At 38.5% G+C, this 23,023-nt stretch overlaps 2 protein-coding genes across 7 annotated transcripts in view; both read left to right on the top strand.

Annotated features, from left to right (window-relative positions):
* The window catches only part of RPS6KA3 (ribosomal protein S6 kinase A3), a 73,269-nt gene extending 61,253 nt beyond the window's left edge, over positions 1 to 12,016 (top strand). For all 5 annotated transcript variants that reach the window (XM_021552994.3, XM_021552996.4, XM_021552995.4 and 2 more), the window contains 6 exons: positions 1,033 to 1,191; positions 4,620 to 4,781; positions 4,974 to 5,050; positions 6,109 to 6,226; positions 6,932 to 7,072; positions 8,197 to 12,016. In XM_021552994.3, the coding sequence (XP_021408669.1) occupies positions 1,033 to 1,191; positions 4,620 to 4,781; positions 4,974 to 5,050; positions 6,109 to 6,226; positions 6,932 to 7,072; positions 8,197 to 8,319 (780 nt within the window). In that variant the 3' untranslated portion in view covers positions 8,320 to 12,016. The remainder of the gene's footprint in view (positions 1 to 1,032; positions 1,192 to 4,619; positions 4,782 to 4,973; positions 5,051 to 6,108; positions 6,227 to 6,931; positions 7,073 to 8,196) is intronic.
* A 1,514-nt stretch (positions 12,017 to 13,530) lies between these two features.
* EIF1AX (eukaryotic translation initiation factor 1A X-linked) lies at positions 13,531 to 22,637 on the top strand. 2 transcript variants are annotated; one of them, XM_021552948.3, is made up of 7 exons: positions 13,531 to 13,669; positions 14,500 to 14,583; positions 16,156 to 16,259; positions 17,619 to 17,669; positions 19,067 to 19,148; positions 19,256 to 19,347; positions 20,924 to 22,637. In XM_021552948.3, the coding sequence occupies exons 1-7, from the start codon at positions 13,654 to 13,656 to the stop codon at positions 20,927 to 20,929; spliced, it is 435 nt and encodes a 144-aa protein (XP_021408623.1). In that variant the 5' UTR covers positions 13,531 to 13,653; the 3' UTR covers positions 20,930 to 22,637. The 2 variants fall into 2 exon arrangements, with proteins under 2 accessions (XP_021408623.1, XP_085415690.1); XM_085559564.1 differs by lacking the exons at positions 17,619 to 17,669; positions 19,067 to 19,148; positions 19,256 to 19,347; positions 20,924 to 22,637 and having other exon boundaries at positions 13,634 to 13,992; positions 16,156 to 16,211.
* Positions 22,638 to 23,023: the final 386 nt, after the last annotated feature.

The raw sequence follows: 23,023 nt of genomic DNA, 5'->3' as shown, positions 1-23,023 counted from the left end.
TTGGTAATTGTTTCTACTTAAATACAAATTATTTTTTATTTTACACATTTTACTGAAAATAACAATTGTGACATCACCATAAAAGTAGGTGGAAACTATTAAAGGGAACAGTTTGTAAAAGATTTCACTAAAGCAGGAATTGTTTCTGGATTAAGTTGGAACTCCCAGGTCAGGTTGGATGCTTTGAGCAACCTGATCTAGTGAAACGTGCCCCTGCCTATGGAGGAGGGTTGGGACTAGATGATCTTTAGGGTCTCTTTCAACCTAAGCCATTCTAAGATTCTCTGGAAGTGCAACTGGAGTGAAATGCTGAAGTGTAAGTACCTTAAAATGTGCTTTGGTATCACTCAGTCTGTAGTGCCCTCTGGTGAAAATGTAAAGAATTCTCAAATGCTTCCCTAGACAATAAAATCCATGCAAAAATTAAGCCATTTTCCATGACTAGAAGTAAAGGAAAAAATAGGGATATTTTAATGCTTTTAGACTTTGGCATAGGCTTTATGTGCAGAGTAATATGTAAGTTTTAGGTTTTTATTATAGCAACTTCTTATTCATGGTTCATAGAGGCTATTTGAGATAAACATAGATTCATTTTTTTCCTTTTTTTTTGTTTGACTGTTGGAATTATCTCTGTTTGTATTTTTAATTTGGTGCAATAGTTGCTGCTTGAATTAGCTCTGGTTTTGTCTTAATTAGACTAGCTTCCATTTCTACTACTTCATTTCTTACGTCTAGTTTCCTTTGGTTTAGTGAACCTGTGTGGGGGAAACTTCCTGTTACTTATCCTTCTATCTTTAAACACTTTCATCACAGTATTTCTATGTTATTTTGGTATGGCATTGCCTTTTTGTAAAGATTTTGTGTTCACTTCTGAAGATGAACAACATTTGGATAGCATGTGGGTTATGAAATACAGGGAAAACAATTGAAGAAAACAGCGTGTGGACACACCTGCACTATCTCTGTGTGTTTCACAGGAAGACAGCAGAGTATGAATCTTTTTAAATTTAAATTTTTATGTACTTTTTGCAGGTGTATGATGATGGAAAATATGTGTATGTAGTAACAGAACTTATGAAAGGAGGAGAACTGCTGGATAAAATTCTTAGACAAAAATTTTTCTCAGAACGAGAAGCTAGTGCTGTTCTGTTCACAATAACAAAAACAGTTGAATATCTCCACACACAGGGGGTAAGTTTTCATCTCAGACAAAGTGCTTTTAGCTATTGATACTCTTCTCTTTCAGAAGCATAAACTTGTATCTTGATACATTGTTCTGTGTGGTAAGTAGTTTTTGGTAAACAGGAATTTGTGTTGAAATCTAAACTTTCCTTATCAGCTCTGTATGTGTTCAGATAACTGAGATGATGCAACTGCTTCTGTTGTTCTTTGCGCAGTCTGTCAGCAGTTCTGTGAAATATGCAGATAATTACTAACAGAGAGGATATGAGGGGAAGAAAGTTCAGGAAGAAGTGCTAGGACCACTGTTGTTGCATAGCCATGGGACCTAATGTAATTTCAGTCTTGTCCTGTGATATACCCTGGAAATTTATTTTCCACCTGTCATACTTGTAATTCTTTTGACTTCTTGGTTTTGAAGAACATGGTTTATGACTTGTAACTCCTGTGCCATAGGGTCAGGAACTTGTAGGAGACAGACGCTTTGGGAAATTAATTTGGAGACAGAGGAAGTAGTTCAAACATAGAGAAGGACTGTGTGATAATTGTATGGCAAGAAAGACAAGTTGTGTTGCATTTTTAATAAAACAAGAAAAAGGGCATGGAGAAAAAGCAGAAAATAAGGGTGCGAGGAAAAAGTCAAGCTGCTAATACATGATGTTGTTACCCAAGAAAATATGCTTTTTAGAACATACAGTACTCAAATTATTTTAAATAACAACAATTCAATACACACTGTCATGGCTGGAAGCTATTATTTCAGAAAACTTAGCATCAAAGTTATTTGGTATCTCATTCTGTGATTCATCACTCCAGTCACTTCCTCTTGTGTGTGGTTTTTGGAGCCTATGTGCACAGATTATAGTCCTTGGCCAGCAGCACCCATTGGAATTATGATCAAATCTTGATACCTTCTGTAAGGAAATAAAGATAATAGAATAACAAATCATAACTTGGTTCATTCTTGCCACATGTGGCTGAAAGAGGCCCAGAGTCCTTGCATCAAGTAAGGGATTTTAGGGGTTTCCGTTTCTTTACAGTAGATTTCTGTAAATATTGGCATTTTAACTTCTGTTAGACCACATGCACTTTGGAATGTTTGCTTTTGTAAATTTTCAAGTCTTACATTAAGTACACCTCCACAGGAAAGCTGGCCATATATGTAAATAGTGGGCACTTGAGTAGTCTATTTTTTGGAAGAGTCCTTCATATCTTCAGTGGATTTTCCTGTTGAAACTCTTTGGACACTGGAGGAGCTTATTTAAATATGCTGTTAGGTAATGTCTGGTTTGACAATCTCTGCATCTGTGTGCAGTTTCCACAACCTTTCCAGGAAGAGTTTACTCATGGACATTGATATTTCTGAACTGAGAAACTAGCTAAGCAAGGAGTGAAATCCTCAGGATAAGTAGTGCTTCCAATGCTCAATCACCCAAAGCATTTTAAAAGTATGAGGGCCAACATACAGTGATTAAGGATTTGCACAAGAGACATCATAAAACAGGTAAACAAGTAGTATTATGTCCTCTTGGAGCAGCAGACTTCTGAATGCTGATAGGTAATTGAGACTTCTGGTCAAAAGTGCAATGCTAAGAAATAAAGAACTGAAAGTTCCTGCCTGGTACTTTGTTCTTTTCTGTTGCTCTAAAATAAAATGTTATTTCTGCACAAAATACCAACATAATCTAAACAGTCTGGCAATTGAAAAAATGTATTTTTAAATATTTTCAAAATTTACCTTTGGGGAAACAGTTTAAGATAGGAAGGTGTTTCACTTAGTCTTTTACATAAACATTTTGGTTGCTTGGGAAGTAGTGGTTTAATTTGAAATGCACTGTTAAACTTCCTCGTCCTCCTACCTGAGCCTCGCTTCCCCTTCTTTCAAAAAAAGCATACAACTCAGACTGTTCTAGAAACTGCCAAATCTTCAGCTCTGTGGCGCTTCCATTGCTCACTTCTTCCTTTCTACCCCTTTTAGAATCTCTCTCCAAAAAAACCCCAAAACATCAACAAGAATAAAATGTGGGGTTTTTTTATTTGCCTCTTGGAGCAGTAAAGGTTGTTTGGCTCATTATTAAGGACAAAACTAAAAAACAAGGGCAGTCAGGAACTGATTCTCTCATACACTGACATCTCAAGCCAAGATGTTCCCCTTAAGACCTACTGTTCCAAGTTAAATTCTTTAATATAATTTATATATTTCAGCTTACAAGTTTAGGTACTTGGTTTGTTAAATCTGAGAATTGCACAGGATTTGCATGCTGGAGAAGCTTCTATTAAATGGACTTAATGTGTTAAATAGCTTTGCAAAGTGCATGACCCTCTGCACTCTTACCCCTTGGTCTCATGTTGCTGTCCTGAAACCCTGCTAGGTTTGGATGAGTGTGTTTGGCTCCTGAATTTTAGATACCACTTACTTGCAGAAGTCTGGGGGTATCTTCTTCTAATGTGATTACTTTAATGAAATATTTTGCAATCTCTTCCATTTAAATTTAACCATGAAAAGCTGTGTTGAACATTAGTGAAACACACAACACAACAAGGAAGATAAAGGCCCTCATGTTCTGCTTTCATATTTAAAGGAGGACACTTAGCTCCACTCTGCTGTCTTACAGTGGTATTATACCCTCTTCTTCACAGAGAGCAGAGTCTCTGGAGGCTGTAGGCTAACTTAGTCTTGTGAAGAAAATACAGCAGGTCAACTGATTTCAAAGACTGTCCTTGTGAATGCCAGGTTTTGTTAAGTCTTGTTATAACATAGCTTCAAATTCTGCCAGAACATTGGCAGCTTCTCCAGTATTGTCAAGCATTTTACATCTTGAGCTCCTGCAAAAGGAGACACTTGGGAACCAGTACAGGCTTTTTTGGGTATTTGGAGAATACCTCTTCGATACTTTGTTGGGAGTTTTATTATTATTATTATTATTAAAATTCCTTCTTCATCAGGCTTTAAGTGTTCTTCTGAGATTAATTCAGATTGTCTGAGTGAAGAGAATGGAATACAGAGTTACTCCAGCAGTAAATAGTCTGTGGTTACATAGCAAGGTGGCACATCAGTAGCTATGGGCACCCCGACTCCAAAAGATATTAGAAACCAAAGGTTCTGATTTAAAGAGCCTGTTAGTTATGCATGTTAAAAGGAAAGACATGATTCAACTATTAGAAGATACATCTGGAACTGTCTGTACAAATAAATTAGGGTGACAGGGATGTCTGGAGGGGGTTTTATAGTTAAGAGTTTCCAAGTTAGAATTGTCATGCTCCAGACACCACAGATCATCAAAACACTGCAGCTGATGGTGGAAGCTGGAACTCTGGAAACTGAGCATGCAAATGGGAGACTTAAAATTAAGTAGCAGAATTGCCAATTAAAATAAAAAGTTTTTCATATGTTTAGCTTATTGTTTAGCTTATTGTATTTAATGGCTTTTTTTTTTTAGGTTGTTCACAGAGACCTGAAGCCTAGCAATATTCTTTATGTTGATGAATCTGGTAATCCAGAATCAATTAGAATTTGTGACTTTGGTTTTGCAAAACAACTGCGAGCAGAAAATGGTCTTCTGATGACTCCATGCTACACAGCAAATTTTGTTGCACCAGAGGTAAAACCCAGGATAGTTTATATGGCTTGATATATTTTACTGAGATTTTTTTGCAAGATAGATTTTTTTTTTGTTCTTGTGCAACAAGTATAATCATTCTGTAAACAGTAAAAATTTGAAATTTTACCATTTTTATAGCATAATCAGAGCATTTCCAAGCATTTTTTTCAAAAAAATATTTGTCTCCCTCAGGTTTTAAAGAGGCAAGGTTATGATGCTGCATGTGACATATGGAGCCTTGGTGTTCTACTTTATACCATGCTCACTGGGTAAGGGTAATGGTTATCATTTGCTTTGCTGTAGAATACCAAACCAATGCAAGCAAAACCAGTAATAAAAGTAGGCCGACTGTTGCAGATGTTTCTGTCAAAGTACTGATTCATCTCAACTTCGGGGTTGAGAAAAGGGTTTGCCTTTAGTAAAATCCAAGTTTTCAGGGACTGGTGTGAAAAGTTCTTTGTTTCTAATGTCTCCTCTACTTTAGGGCTTTAATTTCTGCTTAAAGGTGATTTTGCACTAAGAATTTATTGTTTCATGTGAAAATTAAAAGACAGATTAAGCAGCATATATATTGAAGAAAATATATGTTGCAAATATAATTGCAATGCATTAAAGCATATTTCTGTGCAAAATCCAGCCACTGAATGTTTTAAGTGATGCAGTTAAAATATAATAAATGCAAAAGAAAGGCATTTGTATATGCAACAGAAATTAATTGTGTAAAAGATGATAAGAAATTCAACTTTAGTACCAGAAGTTCAAAATAAAATTTATTTAGCAAATGCAATAGCAAGTGTCTTTTTATGCTTGGTTATTCAGGTTGCCACTTTGGTTGAGTTAACATCATCAAAGATTTTTGTATTTTAAAATAAGTGACAAACATACAAACAAAAACTCTTTTTTGGTTGGGGGCATTCTGATAGCAGCAAGAGTATGTACAGTCAAGCAAGGAAAATTGGTGCACCTTTTTTCCTCTGGCATTAAACCAGCTTTATTCATTCTCAGACATTTAGATTTACAACAGAATGGGTTGGTTTAGTACTTGAATATGAAAGTTTAAAGAATACTTTCTGTAATTCAGGACCCACCAGTATGTGAACTGCTATAGGAAAAATCTGGTTTTCAAACCAGACACAGAGGAAATACATGCAATAAGAGCAGATCTATAGTCAGTACCATGTATTTTCACATGTTAAGAATAAATTCTTGTTACATCTGTTTGACTATTTGTTGCCTATAATTATGCTGAAATTGCAATCAGATTTATAATACTTACTGAGACCCAGGTAATGGAAGTTGCTTACATTGAATTTGTTTGATTAAATAGCTACACTCCTTTTGCAAATGGTCCTGATGATACCCCGGAGGAGATTTTGGCCCGAATAGGAAGTGGGAAGTTCTCCCTCAGCGGTGGTTATTGGAACAGTGTTTCAGACACAGCTAAGGCAAGTATATTTGCTTTGTCTCTTCGGGGATCAGGGATGGATTGCAACATTGTTGATTATAACGTATATGTTATATCATAGACAATTGGCTAAGTTCCCCCATTGTTATATTAAAATACTGATCTAATCCCTTATGTGCCTAGAATTTCGTTTCCTGGTTTTGATCAGTTCATGTTTCAGCAGTCACTTGCATGTAGGAGGAAAGAACAGGTGTGACTTACACTGTAGCAGTTAACAGCTGTCCTCAGAAATCTAGTGTGTTTTATCAGTAATCACACATACAGTCATCCATGGTGAGAAGTGCTTTGATAAAGCTTCATGTGGAAGAATGACATTCAAAAATCATACAGGTACCCTAATTCATGATAATGAAAACCAATGAAGAATTACTTTTTTGAGAATTCTGTTTTTAACAGCAAATAGATTATGAACCTCAGTGTGCAATATCCCTTATGGCCCTTCTAGATGGATGCTTGAAATGCTAAAATTTTCCGCATTTAATTGGATACCATACTCGTGTTACCAAATGTCTATTAAGTCACATAATTAAAAAATAAACTGTTAGCACTGCTGGTAGTTTTTCCTTTGTTTTAAACTGACATTATGCACATATTTTTATACTTCTAGAATATTTGATAGTTTTGAACTATTAATTTGTTTTAAAGTTGAAGTTCTGCTGTTATTTCCATTGATCTTCATTGACAGGACCTTGTTTCAAAAATGCTTCATGTTGACCCTCATCAAAGACTGACTGCAGCCCAAGTTCTCAGTCACCCCTGGATAGTTCACTGTGACCAGTTGCCTCAATACCAGCTGAACAGGCAGGATGCTCCCCATTTAGTGAAGGTAAGTATAGATTTTTTTTTTTCAGCTTGCTGTTTAGCCAAAATTAGTATAAACAAAAGGGGTTTTGTTTTTAAGGTTGGGGGTAGCAGGTGTATCTTCTAAATACTGTAAAAAAGTTGTTGTGACTGGATGTTGCACAAAGCCATAAAATGAACTTGTAATATGTAATAGGATTTAATGTGAAACCACTGACAGGTGATACATCTAATATATTTGGGAAAAAAAATAGTATTGTGTTTTAAATCTATTGGGTTTACTTACACTGGAAGGTTTAAGTGCTTTTAGAAACCAGCCTAAATCATTCTTCTCCAAGTGAAAAATGTCAGGTGACTATAGGGGAGCTGTAAAATCGCTTGCTAACTTTATCGTTTCAGAGGAGGGTACTTGCCAGTAACTGAAGGAAAACAGAATACTTTGTGATCACAGTAAAAGCTGAAGAGAAGTCAAAAGGGCAGTGTTAATTACTATGCTATCACACTTCTGCACTCTGTCTGAAACAACTTGGAACTTTTTCACTTTGAACAAGCAGAGGAAAATCAAAAATAATTGAATTCTACTTCTTTGTATTCAACCTTGTTTTCAGTCCTACTTTCAAGAATCTCTTGTGCAACATAAAAGGGATCAGAAGAATATAATTAACACTCTCTCTGAGTCAGCTATTAGAAAGTTCTAGCATCCAAAACACAAGTGGGAAGGAGGGGAGTTCTGATCCTACAGCTCACAACTTTATAATTTTTTTTTAATTAATTTTATGTGCTGAATAATGTGGGTGATTTTTAAATATTTTGTTGGAAACTAAAATGGTTATGTAAGTTATAAGCAGAGACAGTCTACCAATTGGATTTCATTCCCCAGCTCTTTCACATAACATAGTGATAGAACTTAATTTGGCAACCTAGCTTGTACCTTCTGGGTTTGACTAAGCAATGTAGAACTATTTATTACCCTAAAAAACACTCGCTTCTAACACTTCTAGGACTTGAGTAACGCAGTAGTATGTTTCTGTTTTGTAGATGAAAATAGTCTGAAAGTTGAAACTTCAGAGTTTCTGGCATTTAGCACTGCTGTAGTGTATGCATCAGTCACAACCTACTCTTACTGTTCTTTTCCCCTCTGCCCCACAGGGTGCAATGGCAGCAACTTATTCTGCTTTGAATCGTAACCAGTCACCAGTTTTGGAGCCAGTTGGCCGTTCTACTCTTGCTCAGAGGAGAGGTATTAAAAAAATTACCTCAACAGCCCTGTGAAATGACCTCAACCAGACACTTGGTACCACAGCATAAGATGATAGCACAAACCATGGCGACAGGTAGCACATATCTGACAGATACCTGCAAGCACACTCTGTCCCAGCTGGTACCTATAATGCTGCTGCTCCTGCTGCTGCTACTGCTTTCATCTACTCTCGCTTTAAACTGTTGATGGCAAGTTACTGATCTTACCGGAGCTGCAAATGGAGTGACAAGTGGAAACAATGAGAATTACCATGTTCGCCACTGAGTAAACCAGAAGAATTACAAATGCCACCTCCGTCAAAAATACACTGAATAAAGCACTCTGCACCACATAGCATTATTTTTATAAGGAATATTTTTTTTGTCCCCTAAAATATTCTTTGTTACAGGTCGAGATGGACAGTTTATGTTAAGCACTTAGCTTAAACAATCTGTTTATATTAGCACTATACATTGTGCCATCCAACATTTTGTATGTTTTTGTAAACAGTTCACAAGCAGTACATTTCCGTGCTGTTTTCTTTAATGTATACATGCCTTGTTTTACTTAGATATTATTAATCATTATGACAAGTAAGTCTGATTAAACAGTTCACCTGGATTAATCAGTATTGTTGGACAGCTCTAAAAGAAGCCTGACTGTTAAACAGCTATTGAATGTAATACTATGGATAAGTAGTTTTCTTTGCCTATGTCTTTTCTACATTTCTGTGTTTTTGATGCCACATGTCATGTTATGAAATTTAAGCAGTGAATCTCTCACTATACTATATATCCTATAGGTAATGTAACCCAGAGAAAAGATAACTTGCTCCATATCTCACTGTCTTTGTTACCCCTCCCCTCCCTTTTAGTCCCTCCCATCTAATCTCTGGACTCAGGAATTATTGCTAAATACTTTCTGATAGAGGACATTTCTATATGGTTTATTCTTATAATCCATTGTTAATATTTTATCTGTATTCTATTACTTTTGTTTAAGCTGAAAAGGAATTGTTCAGTGAATGAATGTTGGCATTACAGAAGAAAGGCAGAATTTGAAGATAAAGCAAAACCTATTGGTTGCTAATAAGCAGCAGCCTGCAAAGAGTAGATTTAAACTGCATTCATTGCAGTTGCAAAACTGATGGATCTAATGTTCTGTTAGTTACTTTCTGATAATTTTAATTAACACTGGAATGTGTTTGAATACAGTGAGTGTTCCATTCCACCAAAATTATAGGCTATGAAAATGTCCTTCCAGATAGGAAATGACTGTTGGGAATTCTAACTTTAATGAAATATGGATCTGGGTGAATGGCTGTTGGTGAACATTGCAATTTTGTGTTTTGCATAAGAAGGTATTTTCTTGGTTTAGTGGTATTAACTTTCTTTTATGGTGCTTAATTGGCTTATTTCCCTGAAATCATCAGTGCTTTGTTGATAGGAACAATCATCTTTATGACACCACAGATTTGTTCTGGATGGGAGTGTTTCGTCCTGCCAGAATTTCTGAGTTCCTTGGGGAAGCTTCCTTTGCTAGATCTACAAAGGATCCCACTTCTTTTTCCCTTAAAATTTTGCTAAATATTTAATCCATTATAGAATTGTGAAGAAATTAGTTTTATAAACAAGGATTCTTAAATTTGCCTAGCTCTCAGAAATTTGAAAACACAGCTCTTCCCAAGCAAATGGTATTTTTCCCTTACTTGGTGCTCTGGCATTGAAGTTCCCTTTAACTGTACAGATGCATCTACCCTTCCTTCAAGAAACATTTTTAAGCAGAGGCAGAAAAAGGCAATCTTTTTTTTTTTTTTTTTTTTTTACAGTGTCAGCAGTTCCAGAGGAATTTAGTAAAACCTTCCCTCTCAAAAAAATATTTTTCAGCTCTGTGCACAATTTTAAATCAGGCTTTTCAAAATCTGGAAAATGTACTTTTTGGTGGCTTTTAAGGTGTTAATTAGAAGACTGACATATCTAGTCAACCAAATTATTTAAATGCTGTTGAAATAAAAAGATGGCAGTACTTGCCAGTGTGTCAGTAATAACATTTCACTTCAGGAAGGAGTTCCTACTCTGTTCAGTTTGTGTATATAGGTACCTAGCAAAGAACAGACCAAAAAGAGGCAGTGTTAAGCTGCCTCACTATTGGCAATATCCACATTAAAATAATAAAAAAATACTTTCAGTAGTTTTATTGTAGCCTTATTTTGTGGTCCTCAAACTCATTAGCCAAATAGTGAAGCAAAGTTAACTCCTGCATTTTATGTATCTACACTTTCAAGTGAGCTGTTAATTTAGTCTAGACTTTACAAATGTTGCTATTAAGTCATGTATATATATCAGCAGAAGATGAACATTTGAAATTGTAGCAAAACAGGAAAATTCAGCACACCCTAAGCTGAATGGGTTGAAGTCTAGATCCACTATATTTTTAAGTTACTTTCTAAACCAAGGTATAAAGAACCTGCCTAATCAGGGAGGTGTATTTTACAGCCAGGCATGGTTTATGTACCTTACTTCCTGGTTTGGATCCATGTTCATGACTTCCACTTTTTTTTAAGGTTTTTATAGCTGCAGTTGTTATAACCTATAAAGAAATCCACATAATGCTTCTCTGAGTCTCAGCACTTTTCTGTTAGAATGTGAGTTTATGACACACTGTGTAAATGTATTGCTGGACTGCTGCTTGGTCTGCAAAGCATTAGGAAGTGACTCAGAGAGTCATAGAGGATAAAAAAAGAGAATGCAGATACAGGTGAATTTGTCTATGTGTTGACCATGGTTTGTTTTTAATTTTTTTTTTTTTAGTGTGAAATTACCATTTACTGTGCTTGGGAGCATGAGGGAACAGAGGGAAGAGTGAAGTTGCAATACTCATTAAATGCCATCTGTGTCCTGAAATGGCAAAGTTCTGTGTTCATAATCACTATAACATTGAGTAAAGCTTATAAGGAGTTTTTCAAGAAAACAGTTAAAACCTTTTTCTGAAGAGACAAGGCCATAAGAAAATAGATTTAAGTGTCTGGGATTTGTGTGTGTGTGTGTGTGTGTTTTGCTTTTGTAAATGTGGTGTTACCAACTAAAGCTGTGCTCTTCTATTACTGGAAGGAAAGAATTCAAAGTGTGCTGGCCCTTACTAAGCAGCAATGGTTAATAGATTAATTTTCACGTATGAAAATGATGTAAATGATTAGCTTTATCTTGATACTCTTGACCTAATCAAAGGGAAGGTGTACTTATGAGGGATGTAATTATTTTGCAACCTAGTTGGGGGGGGAAGTCTACTTAAACAATTTTTAAAAAATTGCAAAATCACAGATAAAATATTTTTCTACGATTCTATACAATCATACTTTATACTAGTTTTCTCAGCATGGCATGTAATTGAGTCTAAGGTACTGTTCCAGGAAATCAGTGGTATTGTACCTTGTTCTAGACCATTACAATAGCATCTGTTAGATGCTTGGCACTGCTGTCATAGAACTGAAATGCTAGTTAAAAAAATAATTAATTGTACTGAATACTTTAAATGGTTGTTTTATTCAGAGTCTGATTTGAGAGATGTTCCAATCATGTTATTAATGTGTAATTAAAACTGTTCCAGATGTAACTATGAACAGTTTTGGAAAGTATCATTGCTTGTTTTCCTGTCTAATGGCAGGTTTTGTAGTCTTCAAAAGAAATTGAAATTTCTACTATGAATAAACTTTCAAACATCTTAAAGGGTTGTTTTGTGTAATCATTTGTTCTGACCAGTTACAAAAGTCACTGCTTGTTCATCACTAGCGCTGAACTACCTTCACAGCACACTGTGCTGTGCCAACAAGAAAGGGTTTGTAAAAAGTAAGTGTCTCAACATTGCAGCACGTTGAGGAAGGTAAACATGGGGACAAAGGAAAAACTCATATTCAGCCGGTGCTTATAGACCTGATCTAACATACAGCAAGAGCACAGTGCAAGGATATTGTATTTAAATACCCCATGAGGTTCCAGTCAACTCGAAAGTACCTCTTAATGGGAGGCTGTGAAATAAACATGCAATGCCTGCATTGCCCTGGACACTGAAAATATGGGCATGTTGGAAAATTAACACACTTCGTAAACATTTGAATCATAACACTATGTGCAGAAGTACTCCGTAAACAACAGGCCCATGTTTTAGCAGCTCATACAACTTGGAAGCATACAGCTGTGATTCTTTTTAACCTTGCAACCTGGAAAAGATGAGAGATTTTCAGAGGTTGCATGGTGTGCAAAAATTATAGTAATTGGGATAGTGGATTTGTGAGGAATGTAAGCAGAGGTTTTGCTAAGTGTACCAGTGTTGCAGTCATACCAGAAGAAAGGCATCGGGTAACATGGAGAAGTTTGTAATGGATATGGGGCAAGGGTACTGTGATTTCCTCAGTGAAATTCACACCTGTAATTAGAGGTGTGTATAGCTGTGGCCCTCTGTTCACACAACACTTTGTGCTGCCTGTCTAAAAATATTTTTTAATTTATTTACAAGTAAACTGGATAATTTGTAGACCTCCAGAAATTCTGCAAAGGTAGAAAGGGGGGATTGGTATACCGCAGCTCCTGCTGTCAGCCTTCCTCACCTTCGTGCCCTCTTATTTACAGAATGAGAATAGTTTGGGTTGGAGTGGAGCTTGAAAATCATCCAGTTCCAATCCCCTGCCGTGGCAGGAACAGCTCCCACTGGAGCAGGGTGCTCGGAGCCTCATCCAGCATTGCCTTGAACACCTCCGTGCATGGGGCATCCACAGCTCCTCCGGGCAGCCTGTGCCACTGCCTCACCAGCCGCACAGTAAAGACCTTCTTCCTAATTCTCATCTCTCCAATTTGAACCCACTCCTCCGTGTTCCGTCACGCCGAACTCCTGCAAATAGTCTCGCCGCATCTTTCCTGGCAGGTACTGCAGGTACTGGAAGGAGTTACCACTAACACCGCGGCCCCGGGCGCTGCGCGGTGTCCCGGGGCTGCAGGGGCGCGCACTGCCGCTCCTCGTTTTCCTTGAGCTCCGCCGCAGAACGCCGGGCGGTGCCCAGGCGGGGCCCTTCTCCGGTCTATTCCCGGGGCATTCCCGGGCCATTCCCGGGCCATTCCCGGGGCCATTCCCGGGCCATTCCCGGGCCATTCCCGGGCCCCGGGCGCGGCCCCCGCCGCTGGAGTCCGCCGGGCCGCAGGGGGGCGCTGTGGCCGGCCGGGCGCGGCGGCCGGAGCGCCGCGCACGAGCCCGCGCAGCCCCGGCCCCGCCGCTGGTCCCGCCCGGAGCCGCCGCCGAGCCCGAGCCGCCGCCCCCGCCCGCAGCCCCTCCCGCCGCCCCTCCCGCAGCCCCTCCGCGGCGGAGCGTTCGGCGCCATGCCTAAGAATAAAGGTGAGTCGCCCTTTCCCTTGGCCGGGCCCGCGGCGGCGCGGCCGGGCCCAGGCGCGGTGGCGCAGGGCAGGCCCGCGGCCCCTCACGTGGAGCCCGCGGCGGAGCGGCCCTCCCGGCGGGCCCGGGCCGGGTCCGCCCGCCGGGTCCGCCCCGGAGGCCGCCGGGGCCCGGCCGGGAGCGGGGCCCTGCCCGCGGCTCGCTCCTCAGGGGCGGCCCGGCTCCTCCGTGCCCTCGCCGGCCGCGCTGCTGCCGCTTCCCTTCATTCCTCCGGAAAGAAACGCGGAAACCGCGAGGGAAAGGGAGCAGCAGATTTTAACAGCGGGGCAAGTATGAGTTGCTCTTATTCTCTTCGTGAAGAGCATCTAATGCTGTTGCCACGTGTGTGCCTTTTAAAAAGGGCAGCTTCGCTTGGAGGGTAAGCTTCGTCTTGAGTATTTCAGGGATTTCAGCAGCACAGTGACTGAAGCTATTCATGTGCTCTTGACGATTATGTGCATCGGGCTATCCCACCGTTGTTTTTGAGGTATTTGGTAGCAGGGATCACAAACTGAAATTGGCCATCTTGTGAAAATCATTTTAAAGGCTGCTGTCACTCCAGAGCAAGCAGGACGGTTTAAACAGTGTAGATTCTAATGTTAAATTACTTTGTTATTACCCAGCTAAAAATTTAGACTTAAAAGCAAGCAAAAGAATCTAGATCTGGGTAGGATACTTAAAATAGCCATATAGAGTACAGGCATAAAAATCTCTGTAAGTCTGACTTTTTTCACTCTCTGTATCTAGAGTAACACAGTAACACCTGCTTTTTACTTCTCCCACTTTTAATTTAGGCAAAGGAGGTAAAAACAGGCGACGAGGTAAGAATGAGAATGAATCAGAAAAGAGAGAACTGGTCTTTAAAGAAGATGGGCAAGGTGAGTCTTTAATATGGCAATGTCATTGTTTTCAGTCACATACTGTAAGTGACAGAATAGAGGGAGGTATTCTTATTGGGGTTGTATTTGAATTCCAAATGACATATTGAATGTAAGAGAAAGACAGGAGGAGAAGGGAAATTTTCAATATCTTCACCACTTAAATATGACGTTTTTCTCTTCTTGACCTTAGTGCATGCTGTGTGTAAAGCAGCACTTAAACATTTCCTATAAACCTTTTGATAGCTTTGTGTGAGGGTCTGTGAGCAGCTGGCTTAGCAGATGTGGTTCAGTTTTGCCAGTAATTCCCCTTGGGATGCACAGTCCCACTTTCTGTTTTATATGGACTCTAACATCTCCTGGATCCTTCTCTGAGCCGCCCAAAGTCACTGATGTGGCAGAGCAACTCATCTCACTGTTCTGTCCCCTGATGGTTTAGTGCAGTTGGCTCCTGGGCTGGAAGTCTAGCAGTTATTAAAACAGGAGATGGAAGTGGGAGGTGAAGTAAGGCACAAGAGGGGTCAGCCAGGGGATGACTGGGCTTCCCATCTGCCCTGCCTTTGGTGACAGTGAGCTCAGCTCCCTTTCAGCTCGCCCTGTCTTGTGTGTCACACTCTGGTGGTTGCTCACATGATATGAATGCTTTCCTAGTAACCAATTAATCAGTTGGTTTGTTAGAAATATGGGAAGGGTACTGATTTAAATCACTGTAGAAGTGCCACTGAACAAAGTTCTGGTCTTTTGTGTTGGTTGTAAGCAGAAAAGGAGTTTACTTTTATGTACATCTGAAACTTAAGATCCCTTACATCTCCCAAGCAAAATCTATTTAATGGAACATTATTCTCAGTTATGAACAGTCTTGTGGTTCATTGGACTAATTCTGTGGAGTTCTCCAGTATGTGGTTTTTTTGCAGCTTGGTGAGGGAGAAGATGAAATACAAGGTGAAGAGATTGAGGGTTAGAGAGGTGGTTCACAGACCTCAGCTGAAGTCTGCTCTTTGCCTTCCAGCCAGTCTGATAAGGGTTATGTCCTTTCAAGGACAGTGGGGTGTTGTCCACAGAGCCTCTGCAAGAGGGATTCAGAGTCTCAGTGGGTGGCTGTACAGGGCATGCAGCTTTCTCCTGCCTCAGTGACAGCACTGAGATGTTGTCCTTTAAGACGGGTCCTGTGATGTTGTAATATACTTTCATACTCTGAGTGTGACTCAATAGCTCTGAGATTTTCCATAGTAAACGTTTCAGAGGGAACAAGAGGGTGGATGCAACCAAGAAGGAACAGTATTTGAAAATGTTAACATCAACAGTGATACAAAACTGTGATACATTCAGCAGCCTGTGTGGGTACTTGAAGCTCTTCTCAGCAATTAATGTTTGATAAAATATTACAGCAGATTTGGGTTACAGTTGAAAAGGTTGTGTCTTGAAGCTGGATTTGTTCAGAAGTTTTGCTCTGTGGCACTTCAGGACATGACTTAGTGGTGGACTTAAAGAGTGCTGGGTTAATAGTTGTACTTGTTGATCCTAAAGATCTTTTCCAGCCTAAATGATTCTGTATGTTACCATCTCTTTCAGAATATGCCCAGGTGATCAAGATGTTAGGCAATGGAAGACTGGAAGCTTTATGTTTTGATGGTGTGAAGAGGTTATGTCATATTAGAGGGAAGCTAAGAAAAAAGGTAATTCTGAAGCATTGCAATAGGAAATAATGATGTTATACATGATATGTAATTGTAAAAATTTACATATGTAGCTTGTTACAAAAATGAATATTTCTACTGCACTTTATGTTTTAAACTATTTTTTGATAGTAAGCTAGTCTGTCCTTCTGTTTCCATTGCTGGCACAAGAATAGGCAGTCTTTGGCTCTTGGGTGAAGCTCACAGTTGAAGGGCTGCCTTTCTATGTGCATATTTCAGGGGAAGGTTTTTTTGGCTGCTTATGAAATACAAGCTTTTCATATTCTAGAAAATTATATGTATTTAAAGTAATAATCACAGATGGGCAGCTTGGTGGCTCTTTAGAAAATACACCTCCAGTGCCATTGTTTCATTGTCCACTTCATCAGTTCCCAAAATATTTTTGTTGAAAGCTAGTTGCAAAGATTTTTACCTTCAGGGATGTCAGGTGTGTTTACATTCTTAACTTTGCCATCTTCAGATGGTGTCCCCTCTGGCCCTTGTCTGGTGTTACATCTTCCTGTCCTCTGCTGGTGTATGGTGAGGGGGAGGAGGTCCCTCAGTCTGTTTCCAGTGAAAGCAAACATTCACTGTCTTCATTCTGGATTGTTCAATTTTTTGGACAGCACTGAATACACGTCTTGGGATCAGTGTAAGCAGTGCTATAGCTGCCTGCAAGAAACTGTTGAAGTGGAGAATGTGCATAAGTAAACACTGAGTGCTGCAGAATAATTTCTTGCTACAAAAGGCACCACTTATCTATTCCTTATGTTTAAAAGAAAGGAAATTCCAACTGAAATTAGTTCAATCTCCAAAAAATCAAGTGCTTGTGGAATAGAACCCACATAGAAGCACCCTGTGCATTTTAAAGCACATCCTCTTTTGAAGATTTCTGGTTAACATTTTCTAGAATTCTGGTTAACAGTTTCTAGAAACAACTCAGTTCATTTTCTTGTGCTCTTCCCTGTTCTTGTCTATCACCCCCTTCATCAGGTTTTTTTTAAATTTTTGCCCCTGAGGAGCTCAGTTCACAGAGTTCATTACTGGTGTCTTGATGCATTCTTTGTTTTCTCAGATGTTAAGGCTTAGTAACCACCCTGTAGACTAGAAGCTCTTCAAAGAACTTTGATTAGCCTGTAATAACTCCATAATGTGTAAAAATAATGTAACTATAAGTATTTCTGACCTTGGGTTTGCTGTTAAAACATTAAATTGGATATTTTTAGCATACTGGTTAGAAAATAAAGGTGGTGGCTGTAGTGAAATGTTTCATGTCTCTCCGTAAGTCTAAATGTGCTGTTTTGTTCTTGTGTTATACAACAGAAGTTGAATTTCTTCAACATATGTTTTTTCCTTCAGGTCTGGATAAATACGTCTGATATTATATTGATTGGCTTAAGAGACTACCAGGTAAAAATTCAGTATAATATGACTCTATAAGGAGTATCTTACAAGTAGCTTTATAGGTGTTGTGAGGAAATTCCTGTCTAAATTTTCATTTGTATTTAGTTGTGCTAAATCATGATTTTTAGTTTCCTTGTACTACATGAAGATTGTAATGAGTAGACAAATTCTGGTTTGACTTGTTCTTCTAAATTGAACCCTGACTTTGTGAGTGAAGGTGCTTATTGTCATCAAGCTTGACCTGTTTTTTTCCAGATGTAGCTGTTTGGTGCTTGCATCCTGCGGTACAAAGGGAGATTGAGTCAAGTAACAAATATTTTATTGTAATAATTAGGATTGTTGGTAATCAGTATTTTGGGTCCTTGATGTTTAGACTTTTACCTTAAGAGGCAAATTAATCAGTAATTAGTATGTACTAAAATTTCCCAAAATGGAGTGGCGTAACTTTACGTAATATAAACAGTGATGGGAAGCAGTTGTCAGGTTTTCATTAGGTGAATGCCTTTCATGAATGTTAAGTGTTGTCAGCAGTTGTTCAGGATAGATCCTGCTTCTGAAATGTGCATTAGGTTTATAAAACATTTAAAATACTGTCATTTATTGTATATATTAAAGTACTTAAAACCAGGAATTTTTTTTGTTTTGACTTCGCCAAGGGAAATATAGGTTGGATATTAGGAAAGAGTTTTTCATGGAAAGAGTGATAAGAGTACTGGAATGGTCTGCCCAGAGAGGTGGTGGAGTCACCATCCCTGGATGTGTTTAAAAAAAATACTGGATACAGCACTCAGTGCCATGGTTTGGCTGAGGTGTTAGGGCTGCGTTGGATTCAATGGTCTTGAAGGTCTCTTCCAACCCAGTAATTCTGTGATTCCTGATTGACCATCAGCACCTCACTGTGTGCATTGTCTGAAGAAAGGTTCATTTCAAAGGCATGGAACTGAACTTGTCAAGTTCTTGAATACTCAACATTTCTCACTTGTCTCAAGTTCTCTTTTGTCTTGTTGCCCTGGGAAGTTGTGGATGCCCCATCCCTGGCAGTGTTCAATGCCAGATTGAGCAACCTGGTCTAGTGGAAGGTGTCCCTGCCCATAGCAGGGGGGGTTGGAAGTAGATGATCTTTAAGGTCCCTTCCAATCAAAACCATTCTGTGAATATATAAATTACTTGTAATTGGAGATAATTAAAGTTATCACTGAGAAGAAACGAAAGTACTCCAATGTGTTTACTTCACATTTAAAGGAACTGGAGGGGAAGGAAGAACAAGATGTTCTTCTATAAATATTGCAGCTGTTAATTCACTGTGAATAATATAGTTGTTGCAAATAATGCAGTCTGCTGAGGTTAAGAGTTTTATTTTTCCTTCATAGATGACTAATATGTTCTAATAAATTCTTATTTAGGATAACAAGGCTGATGTTATTCTAAAATACAATGCAGATGAAGCCAGAAGCCTGAAAGCATACGGGGAGCTTCCAGAACATGGTAGGAATCTTTTCACTTCAAATTGGAAGTTCATGTTGGATAAGAATACTCAGTCTGTCTTGGCACAGTGTGAGTGCACTCCTTAACTTCTCTAAATTCCTTCATAGCTAAAATCAATGAAACAGACACATTTGGTCCTGGAGATGATGATGAAATCCAGTTTGATGATATTGGAGATGATGATGAAGATATTGATGATGTAAGTAGTAAATGTGTATTTTTATCATATGCTTGAAGCCCTCATCTTTGGCAATAAGCTGCTGTTGTTCTACAGCGAGGAATACATGGGTGTTCAGGATAGTTTTGCTGCTCAGGGACTGCCTCAGGGTGTGGTGTGGTGCATTCATGTGCCAGCTGTCTGTCCTCTCTCCTGTCCTACAGTCATTCCTGCGCTGGCCTCTGAACACATGGCACACTTGGTGTCCTGCTGCTAAAACACACGTGGAGAGCAGGCTGAAGGTGCCTAAAGGAAAATCAGTCGTTTGACACCCCCCAGTTCCTCTAGGTTTAACAGCCTTGCTGTCCCACCAGAACTGCAGAAATAATTAAGGAATTTGTTTTTTAAAAAACAAAGGGTTTAAGTCTCCATTTCTGTTTACATAAAAACTACAAAAAGCTGCATCTTAATAGTTTTTTTTTATCTTGACTGTCACGGGCAGTTGTGTTACTGCTTACCACTAAACTGTAATATTGGTCATGCACACTCTGAAATTACAGTAGTAAAGTTGTTACAACCCAAATTTTATAGTAAATTGCAGAAGTAGTATCTGCTGTTTAATGTTTTCTAAGTTGATGCACTTTAATTTACAGCTGAGAGATGAATGTGTGCAGGGTCAGCTGGCTGAGAGGATAAGTAGTAACTTACTGAGCCAGTGAGTTAACTTAATTGGATAGACTGTTCTAAGAGTCCTATTATGCTTTAATTCTTCATCTTTTTACTCCTCTCTCTGAGTTGATAATATGACTAATTCTTTTAAAATTCTTCCATTCTGACTTTTTTGAGATTATCAGTATGTGATTCATTAGATCAAGTATTTTAAAATGAAAATGCTGAGGAATTTTTCTTCAGACTTTTGAAAATTTCACTTTAGGCCTGTCATTGGTTGAGCTTACTGAAGATTTAGCTCATTGAAGCTAGGAAAACTAGTACTGCATGCTTTTAATAATGAGGCTATTGAAAGACATCAAAGAGATAAGTAGCTGTAGGACAAGTTTGCAAACTAATGGATCTGTGTGTGGGGTTAAGTGAGCAGCTATGATTATTTTTAAGCTTTTGCCAGCTCTTCAATAAAACATTAATATCATGCTTTAAGAAAGTAAAAGATACAAAGAAAAGATGTGAGTAACCTCTCTGAGGGTCACCGTCATATATCTGGAATGATGTGCGGTTTCCAAGGTCATTGTTAACAGGAGGAACTCAGTGGAACCTTTGTTTTTTATATCACAAGGATAATTAGAAAGTCACCACTTAGGGAAGTGACTCTCAAATTTGGTTTTATTTTCATTTTTGAGAATCATGGCCTAATTTATGGCTGGTCTAGTGATGTATAATTGTACTGTAGATACTGTGGTTAGGCAGAATTGCTCACCTGCATTTATTGTCACAGGGCTTGTGGGGACAAAGGCAGGGAGTAATTGTTCATGTGTTAAGGGCATGAGCTGAGCCAAAACAGGACTGTGCTGAGTTCAGCAAGTCTCCTGTTGAAATGTAAAAGAGTTGCTTGATGAAAAATACATTTGGATTAAATACATGGTGTGGTGTTTTTGCTTTTCAGATATAATTTGGACAGAGGTTTACATTCCAACTTCTTTCCTCCAAGGATTGTTCTACATTGATACTTCGATTACTTTTTGGGTGATGTCCCTTACTTTTAAGAAGACTGAAAATTCTCAGTAAAGAGTGTAGTTTGTTACATCAAAAGGATTTATTTTCAATGTTTGTTTTAAAGTATTTATATTTCTTTAGAAATGGAAAACGCTGGATTATCACAAAGGTTCAATGACATGCCACAAATATTTTGTCTCTTCACCAATTAGAGCTTTTATCTCTGGATGTAAGTGAGATACAGTGACATGGGCTGTAAAAGACTGCATTTTTCCCCTCTTCTGCTTTCATCACTACAATTCCAGTTAAACTTGTATTTTGAAATAAAAATTGTTTACCCTGTAATTATCATGGATTTTGATTAAAGGAAAATAACCCAGTTCAGATTAGTATCAAATCATACTATGCAGTGTCTGTCCTTATAACCCTTGCCTTGATGTTAACTTTAAAAAGATTTTGATAGTATAAGAGGAAGGCAGAAATCTGCATTTAAACTCACAATGCACGATGATTCTGCTTTTTGCATCTAGTAGCATGCTGCTATTTTTATACTGATTTTGATAATTGAAAACACTCATTATTTCAAAGATGTCAGTTTTCCATGGTGGAGGGAGGGATGGGAGAGGAGTAAAGATGAACAGTGAGCAGCATCTCAAACTTGCAATTTTTTGGAAACTGCGGTTGGTGCAGTGGCCGAGCTGCAGCTGCAGACGATGAACACTGGGTGGCGCCCGACTGAACAGGGAGACACAAATGCAAAGCCTTCACAGTGGGGTTTGCACTGAAAAATGCATAAAATAGGTTTTCCCCAAAGTAAATGCTTAACATTCTTGATATGTTAAACGTGTAGAATATTTTTACATTATATAAAAGGTTATGTTAAGAGTAGAGTTTTATTTTAATCTGAAATTCCATACATTGTAAGGTGCAACATAAAAGCTTATGTGAACTTTGAGTAACAATATAAATAAGAAAATAAGTTTGTGTCAAAAGTAGAAAGAATCTTTTCATCCAGAATAAATCAGTGAAACAGACTACTGGAAAGATTCTTGTCCACCTTCAGACTGGAGGAGTCAATTGAGAAGCTGAATAAAGACTAACATCATCATGCAAATATTATTTTGTGGTAGCCTTAGTGTCTTTGTCTTTAATTATGTATTTAACAATTCTGAAAGCAGGTTAATGGAAAAATTCCTTTTGTGCCATAAAGATCTGATTCTTGACACTTGTATTCCTTATACAGTCTTTTTGGTATGATGTAAAGTGACTACCCCAATAGATAAAAACAAAATTACTTTAACTACAGAGTGGCCTCTTTGCTTTATATGTAGTCTTAAGGAGATTTAAACATCCAGAGCTTTTGTTAAAATGTCTTCTCTTTTTTCTTTCATTGTAGTGTCTATTTTCCTTGCATGGATCAGGTACCCTGCTTTAGGAAGACCATTTTCTTAGTATTAAGTAATTATTTCATGGATTTTGACATTTTTATTTGTTGTAAAACCTTGGTAAGTATTGAGGGAGAGATACTACCAGTACAGCATTCTTACTCAACTGATCTTAAATGTATCAATTTACTGTCTTTGTATGTCTGTAAGGTTCAATTGTGAAGGAACATAAATGGTGTAATGTTTCTGAATAAGGCTGATAAACCACTCCTAAGCTCATTGGTTTCCTCATTGTATTCAGCAGGCTAAGCAGATCTGAAAATGTTTAAAAGCTCTCAAAGTTCTTGAGATCCAAGTGCAGAAGGTGTCTGTCCTTTCAGTTGTACTAGCAGGAAGGTTAGTGGTTAAATTGCAGAAAACGGGTACTGAAGATTCTGGTATTGTGGGAACTGTACTTGTCAGTCTCATACTCTGTATGTGAAATATAAATGCATGGTCAGTGGTAAGGGGAAACACACAGACACTGCTGCTCTTGGGAGCCTACAGTTCTCAGTGTAACACAGACTTCAGCTGTGGGTCAAAGATGGAGCTGTTCCTGTCAGAAGTGGTTGTGGTTTGCCCTGAGGTTCCTTCCAGTCTTCATTGCTCCCAGGTTCTTATCTGGC

This window comes from Lonchura striata, chromosome 1 (genome assembly GCF_050655825.1).
Source record: "Lonchura striata isolate lonStrDom1 chromosome 1, ASM5065582v1, whole genome shotgun sequence".
Classification (NCBI taxonomy): domain Eukaryota; kingdom Metazoa; phylum Chordata; class Aves; order Passeriformes; family Estrildidae; genus Lonchura; species Lonchura striata.
This window is presented reverse-complemented; position numbering and strand designations above follow the sequence as displayed.

Bases quoted from the DNA above. Each gene is read 5' to 3' on its own strand.
- EIF1AX (XM_085559564.1), top strand. From the start codon at position 13,654: ATGCCTAAGAATAAAGGTGAGTCGCCCTTTCCCTTGGCCGGGCCCGCG. The intron at 13,993-14,499 runs GCAAGTATGAGT...CTTTTAATTTAG, and splicing joins CAGCAGATTTTAACAGCGGG to GCAAAGGAGGTAAAAACAGG.